Genomic DNA, 8,044 nt, shown 5'->3' on the forward strand with positions numbered 1-8,044 from the left:
TTGCCTTGTGAAACCAGGCGGTATTTAAGCCCAAGATACTCGACAAAAACACCAGCGTAGCATGAGGATGCGTTTACTCACATCTTGACTCGTGTGGCTTTCTACCCTGTGAGGCTCTTTACTTAAATTTATAAAAAAGGGAGTACTTGTAGTCTTGTTTTTTGCTTTGTGCACGTTAATGCTCCCCAGAATATCCAAGGATGGAAGACAACCACACACCATAAGATTGACCATCCGTCAGTTCTCCGCGACCGACAAATGGTTTAATCGGGAAAGTCGACAGTGTTCTATTCCACCTCACCTCGTCCAGAAATTTGGAAAAGGTAAACTTAGAATTTTTGGAAATTATCGACTTCGTGCTGCTACCACTTCTCTGTAAAATTCCGTTCCTTAATTTCATTACATTAGTCCAAAATAGTATTTCTAACTTTTCCATTACTCATGAAGGATGTATCTCAATAAGATATGCTAAAATCGGGTAGAATTCACTATAGGAATAACTTGTATGTTACTGCTCCGTGTAACCAACTTTGTCTGGATTCCTGGCAGTAAGTTTCTTGGGGGATGACTGGGTGCTCCACCCCAGATGAATAATCTGCTTTTCTTTGTCAGGGATTTGAATTATGTTCTGAGTTTTATTATGGAATAAAACGTCCTTTCAGCGTACCTCTGGAAATAAATAACGTGAAGGTTCTCATCCTTGTCAGACTTCGCTGTTTAAATCAATCTTATTCAGTCAGTTATTTTTGATTTTAGATATACAATTACCTTTTTTTCTACCTGTCTTTTAGAAAGCAGCAACATTATATCCCCGTTGGTTGATATACTAATGAAACTCTTCCGAAAGATGATAGATGTTCATCTACCCTTTCATCTTACCCTTTTGAATGTCTGCTTCTCCAACCTCAAAGATCTTCCCAGCAGCAAGAAAGGATCAATTGGTTTCTACCTAAAGCACGTGTCGGCACCGTCAGGCTCTGGTAAACGTCTCTGGGTAAGCTGAAAAATAGCAAAAACTGTCTTCTAAAAAAAAAAAAGTAAAATAACTGCTGAATTTGGCTGTTCATTCCAGTACGATGTGCCCTTTTTTAAGCGTTTGTGAAACAGATAGTGTCGTGCTGAAGCATCTTAGACTAAAATCTCCTTGAACTTGCTCATCATTTATCTTGTGGCTTTTATTAAGAGGCTTCCACAGAGATTCGTTGCCTTCCGAAGCGTTCTCAAGCCTCTCTGTTCAGACGGGGAGATAATCAGAGATAAAAACCCAATTACTGTCTGTTAAGGAGTAATTTGAGGAAATAGTGCTTGGTCACTAGCAGGTTACACAGATCATACTCGTGCTTCTTTTCTGTATGGTTTTTGCCACAGGAAGTGGGAGATACCTCACAAGTTGATGAGGGATGTGCTTCTTGCATCCAGAACTGCAACAGAACTGGAACTACAAAAACAAGGAAGCTTTCGGAGGAAAAGCAAAGCAATACACAAGAAGCTGGAATTCGTGACTTCCCCTTCCATTTGTCTGCTGGTGACATCGACCAGGAAGTCTTCAGGCAGCTTCCAGAAGATATTCAAAAAGAAATCCTTTCTGAAAACACAGAAGCGTTCCCTACTGAGAACGTTTCCGACTCCCTGAACGTCCGAGGGACAGATCCGTCAGCTCCGGAAGCTGGAACCAGCCAGGCTGTTCTGCGTGTGCCCGTCTCGGATAAAGAGAAGTTGTTTGGACCAACTTTGGAGGCTGAAATTTGCAGTAGGCAAACAAGAGTTGGCTTTCCTCCCGACATCGACACAAAGACCTTTTATGAACTACCTGCAGATGTGCAAAAAGAACTGTTAGCCGAGTGGAAGAGTCAGGAACCGGCGTCCCAAGCTTCCGTGGCTAAACCCGCTGAAAAGCCGAAAGCGAACAAAGGCAGGAGGAGCACAGCGCCGCGTTTCTCGCCGTCTAACAGTTTGCTAAGATATTTTAAACCGCAGTGAAACAGTTTGCATAGCGGGGGCACTTGTACGAATCAGCACTTGAAAGCACTTTGAGTTTCCTAGAAGTTGTAAAGCTGTAAAAATTCAAAATCTAGTTTGGCAACTTTTGACATGAGAAGCTGCTGGTGACTCTGTTTACGTAGTCATGAGTCTCTCTTGATTTTTCTCTCCCCTAAGTTGACATTTATCTGACGAATCTTGCCTTGTCCTAAAAACCCAGCGGCGTGCAAACGTGTTTCAGTATTCACTGTGAATACTTTAACACGCTGACCGAAGGGAAGAGATATTGACTGTAATTTTTTGTTGAGTTACACTGTTAAAAAAACCATGGTTATGAGTATTTCCTGCAGTTAACTTGTAACCAGAGATAGCAGAAATACTAATGGCTAACGGGAAGCATTTCTTCCAACTGAATCATATCACCAGCTTGTTCCTGGGAAATTAGTCAGCATATAAAAATGGTTTGGGTTTGGTGTTCAGAAGGCAGAGAATGACTAATGATGCCACGTAGAAAGAGCAGCTTTTAATGAGATGCTATATACAAATTCATCAGGCTTTCCTTCTAATATTTCCTTCCAAACCAGCAAAATAGTCGATAATTACACTCGCACGCGTACAGGTAATAAACATGTCTAAAGTCTCGAGAACACAAGATGTTTGCTCCTGTCAGTGAAGAGTACCTAACTGAGGTAAAAATTTCGCAAAGCCCGTTTAAAGCTATGGCAAAATATTTAATTACCGCGTTTTTCCACTGCTGTAAGTTCCATCACCAGATTCTTACGTGTCGTATATATATATTTATATATTCTCTGCATATAAAGTGCAAAAATACTACAAAACATCACCTGCTCACGTTGAAAGCAACACCCTGTACTTCGATGGCCCTTCAGCGGGAATTCTTGTGGCGTTCCCCAGAACAGAGAAAACCAGCGTTCACCGTTTTAACGGTTAAGCTTCATCTCTTTCCGTACACCCCACAATTAAAATCAACTTCATCATCCGCTGTAAAAATGAAGGCAGGTAAAAGATGCACGGACCTTAGGTGCTTATTATTTTTCCACTTACGTTTAATTACGGTCTTTGAAGCCTTTGAGTCCAGCTCTTGTTTCAGTGATTAAGTTTATGAGAGTAGTAGGTAATGCTGTCTCCACTACGGAACCTGGAAGCATTCCTCCTAGTTCTGGCTGAATAAATACAACCAGCTTGGAATGCTCTGGATTCCTGTCACGAAAAGAGCAAAATCCTTCAGTTAACACTCGTCTCCCTTGCTCTGAATCTTGGTGACACGTAGAAACATTTACAATTTGTTGTCAATTCGTTGAAATTACTTATGTGGAAAAGTGGAGGAGGTGTAAAGTTTCAAAAGTCACAAAATTATCAGTATCAACCTCTTCAGGTTTCCCCAGAATTAAACTCCAAATTTTTTTTCAAAAAGCTGGGGGCTTCGGTGAATTTTAAGCGAGAAGACAACTGAGTAATGAAAAATGCTACCAGAAGGAGGTTTTAAATACTTACTCAGGCAAAGGCGAGCACACGTATCCGCAGGGATTATTATAACCTCGGACACAAGAGGGAGTTGGAGGGCAGCTGGAGTATTCCACGCTGATCGCTGGAAATCACCACGCACAAAATCAAAATATGTTTTTAGATGTCAATCATACTTAAAATACCTTTGAAAACCAAACCCACTGCTACAGGGCAGTACAAGATCTCGCAATACAGTCGCTGATGAATTCGGCGACTCCGTTCTGTGCGCAAACCACCTCAAGGACATTAAATATTTGTGCAAGTCACTCCACACGTGAAAATTTCTAGAGGTTTGGGCAAGCATACCCCGCATTTTTCAATTTTTCAAAGCGAGGCGTAACAGGAGAATATAAGATCTTCCTTGACGATCAATTTTAATAGTTTACTATTAAAAAAACCAAACTTTGGGGTATAAATAGGATTGGTAACGTCAGTAAGACCACACAGGGAGCAAAATGCTCCCCGCTGCGCTGAGGCTGCGGGATTTCCACGCAAACACACAGCAGTTACACGCAACTTACAGTTAGTTGTAAGGACACCGCCAGGGTACAGTTTAACGTGCAGCAGGTCGACGAAATCTCTGGAGGAGATCAGCCCCATCCCATAACTGTGCGTCACACTGTGGTATATACCCGTGTCCTACGAGCAAGGAAAGGGAATTTTTGGAATTAGTAGGTAAGAAGCGAAGTTTTTTTTTGTCGGCAAAGTAGCATTCCACGTTGATTAATGAGTACGTGTTAGCATAAAACAGTTCTCCTAATCCAGTTGTTTTCCACAGACTGAATTCTTGACACGTCTGAGGCCATTTATTTCACAATAAATAAATTTGCTCTGATTTTTAAATTGCCCTCAATATTTAACTCTGAGGGGAAGGCCACGTTTCATACTCATTTCACAGGGTTTAGAAGTTTTTACACCAAGCCCCGATGTATTTTACGTTAAGAGCTTTCTTCACCCAAGCAGAGGTGTTTTTAGCCACCACGATTCATGCAGGAAGAGTTCAAAGAAAAACTTCGTCTTAAGTTATCACGTTACCTGGTCAATCCTTTCTAACAGCTTGTAAGATTGTAGGGCTTTGTCCCACTTGCTTCGATATTCAGGAAGATACATAAAAGGAATAATTTTACTGGGGACTTCCTTAATTATCCCTTCTCCGCGGTATCTAGGTTGCGTAAAAAACCAAACAAACAGATACTGAACTCGCATTTACGAACCAGAAAAATAAGTCAGACAACAACAAGCGTCAAGCAGTTGGCGACGCCAGGCTACAATGACGTAAAGCACACGAACGGGACCGCACTTGATGGACTGATTAAAATGCAAGTAGCAACAAGAATTATTATTCTGCAACTGGTTTTTGAGCCCACCGCATTCTTGACACCACACTTTTAAAAGCAATTATTTGTGAGCTATTGGAGAGGAACCTGTTCATTTAAATACCTGCATTTCATCTCTTAATTTATTTCTTCTGTGTAGATGCTTCCGATCCGTTTTGGACACTGACTGCAAATGTTCTCCCTGTTTGTGAACTAGCACGACCTGGCGCTCCTCCAGCTTTTTGAGGAGTTCAAGGGAAAGTTCACAGGGAAGAAGGAGCCTCGCACAAGGAAATACAGAAACTCCTGTAACGCTGGGAACCGCTCGCTAATGCTTCTCACACCTAGTTCCTGGAGCAGCTGTGAATCACTACAGCGAGCGCTCGCCGGCAGCGATTAAGCGCAAAGGTGAAGGATGCCACAGCGACAGCAGAGCTCAAAAGAGACGACGTTTGCAGAGTTTCAGAAATGTGAAGTCAGATTTCCAGGCCCAAGTGGAAGTCAGGAAGAGCTAAGACAGCTGGGTTCGAACCCAGAAGCCCTGTAAAATCCTGAGCCTGTTTTTCCCCTCGTCACCTCTCACTGCCTTGGTGGGGCACGCGCAGCGTGGGCATCTAGGACCGCTCCAGAAACCTGCTTCTCCACTAGCTACAGCAGGTCCGACGGTGCTGGAAAACATCTTAATTCCTCATCAAAAGCAGCAAACGTAAGCTGTGGCAGGACCACTTAAAACCAGCATTTGGATACACCGTTTATTTCTGTAACTCCCATGAACTTCTGTTGACCAATCTCGTAATATCTTGTCTCCTAAACACAGTTCAAGTTGTTAATCGGGAAGACTTCTTGTAGACAAAGCTTCAGAAAGACACACTTGCTAGAACAAAAGAAAGGACACACCTGTGGCAAAAAAGGAAATCTCAATTTCCAGTTTTTACAGTGGATTACTTGGAAAAGAGGAATTGGTAAAGACCGCTTGGATCCCGAAATCTAGTCTCACTATCTTAGACAAACTGAAATACATACCTCGCTGTTTCTCTTGAGCTCAGGTGACATAATTCCTAAGAAAATTCTCTTTAGCCCTGAACAATCACCTTAACGCTTCCCTGAACTCTCTTTTAGTTTCCCTTTCCAGTCTGTAGGTCTCTTGGCCTCATTTCCTTTTCCTTCCCGTTTGAGGAGGGAGAAGGGTTAGAGAGCATTTAGCATTCATTTAGCAGCCAAGCCAGCCCTAACCCTTGACAGAACTGCAAGACATTAAAATGCCACATACAAAGTATGCAAATTCTGATCAAGATAATAGCACTTTTAACATATTCTTATGAAATATTACGCTATTCTCCATTATAATACTGGAGAGCCATTCTTCTGTAATACTAGCGATATTGTTCTCTGTAATTAAGACCTTCTTCGCTCAAACCTTCAGAAATAATTAGAAAAATCAAGCGAAAGGCTTTTGCATTTCGAACACCTCGTCACAATGAGAACAAAAAAGAAGCCGACGCAAATCTTCTCTGCTGCCTCTCTGTCTAGATTGGCATTTAAAAGAATTTAAAAGAATTAAGAGACAGACACGCTAAGGACATGTTGCAAGTGTCCTCTTTTCCCCTGCTTTTGCACCCTTCAGTGAGATTCTTTTTTTTCTCTTCCCCTTGAAAGCTGAAGCTTGGTAAACAATCAGCTGAGTGCCACAAGTACTTGGAATGAGAAGCAGGGCCGGGGAGCCAGGAGAGGGGTAAGGAAGAGGAGGGGAGGAACGCGAAGAGCAGAGCCAGCTCTATCAGTGGCAACAAGATCAGCTCGGTCTGCCTCACCTCACTCCACCCTTTTGGCCAAACCCAACAGCACGGAATTCATTGCTCAAGAGAAGGAAGGACGGACGAAGTTGCAGCTCGGGAGATTATACGACCTTATTCTCAGCACAGTTTGAGGTGCCAGAAAGCCCAAGGTACAAAGGACAGAGAAGGGAGAGCGAGAGCGTAAGCGCGGCCCCATGGGCATCGGTCGTTTCACAAATCTGACAGGGAGAAAAGCGAAGCCCCGGTGATAAAATGGGATGGCTTGAATTGAATGTTGCACCAGGAAGAGGCACCGACGCGTGTTATCTAGTTTCAAAATCGCTTGGGAAATCCATCTCTCGGATTCCAGCCCTACTGCCAACAAAATCAAACCCTATCGTGAAGGGCAGAACATGGTTAACTTTGCCACTTCAATCTCGTTCGACAAAAGAAGTTGCTATTCATTACACCGACAAACAAAACGTAAATACTTACATATTTCCTGCATACTCTTGGGAAGGCTTTGAAGAAACCGTAACATTTTTCTCAAAGCGGAAAAAGGAAAAATAAAAACTTAGCAGTTGATCAAGAGTTGTCAACTAACTTTTAAAGGAAAACAGTTTTAAAAGCTTTTTGCAACAAGAGGCATTTAATAAAAATAACTTCATAAGCAATATTAACTAAACATTTTCTTACTGAAACTTTTATCACTCTCCATCCTGAAGTATCTTGACTGTACGATAAAATTTTTTCTGACACTTCATCCGCAAGTTTCTTATAGTCCATTTATCTGCAAAGATTTAAAAGCAATTTGCTAGTGTATGACAAAAGCATTTCTTACAGAGCAAGAAAACACAGGGGTCATTCCTGTCTTCTTCCCACTGGTCTTGGTATAAATAGATTAAGTAGTTTTATTCATCATATTTGATTTCAGAAAGAGATGGTCATTATTTTAACAAAACTGACTTCGAGTCTGAGCTACTGGTTGGATCTTGAGAAGGAATTAGGGCACCCAGCCAGACACCCTCCACGTGAAATCCATCATTACAAAATTCGCCCTCCTTATAGTTTAGATTCAGATTCAGCCACAATCTGCTAGATAGACCAGCAGTTCAAAAACAGCTCTAACAACCCAAGAGAGATATTTTTTGTCTTGCATCAGAGCTTTATACGACAATCCGGGCCGGGCCAGGCCGGGCTCCAGTGAGGTTGCAGGAGCCACCCTTACCCACCCAAAAATCCTGCACCCAGCCCTGACACCTCCTGGGTGCTGGAGCTGCCCATCCTTTCCCTTCCCCTGTATCTTGTCACTCTTTCTTGGTCGCTTCTGGATCAGTCTCTTGCAGAAAGGGAACTCTCACACTTAACCCCTTCTGGCACACTTAACCCCCGCGATGACACCCTGTGGGGTTCACCCACATCCCCGGAGCAGAGGGGCCTGCCCAA

At 42.6% G+C, this 8,044-nt stretch overlaps 2 protein-coding genes across 2 annotated transcripts in view; one reads left to right on the forward strand and one right to left on the reverse strand.

The window, feature by feature from the left end:
* Positions 1-1,980, forward strand: part of POLI (polymerase (DNA directed) iota) — a 4,861-nt gene extending 2,881 nt beyond the window's left edge. The window contains exons 7-9 of the mRNA XM_009868529.1: positions 190-323; positions 792-994; positions 1,369-1,980. Of these exons, the coding sequence (XP_009866831.1) occupies positions 190-323; positions 792-994; positions 1,369-1,980 (949 nt within the window). The remainder of the gene's footprint in view (positions 1-189; positions 324-791; positions 995-1,368) is intronic.
* Positions 1,981-3,047: 1,067 nt separating this feature from the next.
* STARD6 (StAR-related lipid transfer (START) domain containing 6) lies at positions 3,048-7,384 on the reverse strand. Its single transcript, XM_009868528.1, has 6 exons — positions 7,295-7,384; positions 7,094-7,143; positions 4,543-4,669; positions 4,029-4,146; positions 3,496-3,589; positions 3,048-3,201 (listed from the first exon to the last, which is right to left on the reverse strand). Exons 1-6 carry the CDS (start codon positions 7,382-7,384, stop codon positions 3,048-3,050), a joined length of 633 nt encoding a protein of 210 aa, XP_009866830.1.
* Between the last annotated feature and the right edge of the window lie 660 nt (positions 7,385-8,044).

The sequence above is a fragment of the Apaloderma vittatum genome, unplaced genomic scaffold (assembly GCF_000703405.1).
Source record: "Apaloderma vittatum isolate BGI_N311 unplaced genomic scaffold, ASM70340v1 scaffold36214, whole genome shotgun sequence".
Taxonomy (NCBI): Eukaryota; Metazoa; Chordata; class Aves; order Trogoniformes; family Trogonidae; genus Apaloderma; species Apaloderma vittatum.

Excerpts from the sequence above, each read along its gene's own strand:
- STARD6 (XM_009868528.1), bottom strand. The coding sequence starts at position 7,384 with ATGGACTATAAGAAACTTGCGGATGAAGTGTCAGAAAAAATTTTATCG. Across the intron at positions 7,144-7,294 it reads GGAGAGTGATAAAAGTTTCA|AAAAATGTTACGGTTTCTTC; the intron begins GTAAGAAAATGT and ends TTCCGCTTTGAG. Across the intron at positions 3,202-3,495 it reads GTGTGCTCGCCTTTGCCTGA|GAATCCAGAGCATTCCAAGC; the intron begins GTAAGTATTTAA and ends TTTTCGTGACAG.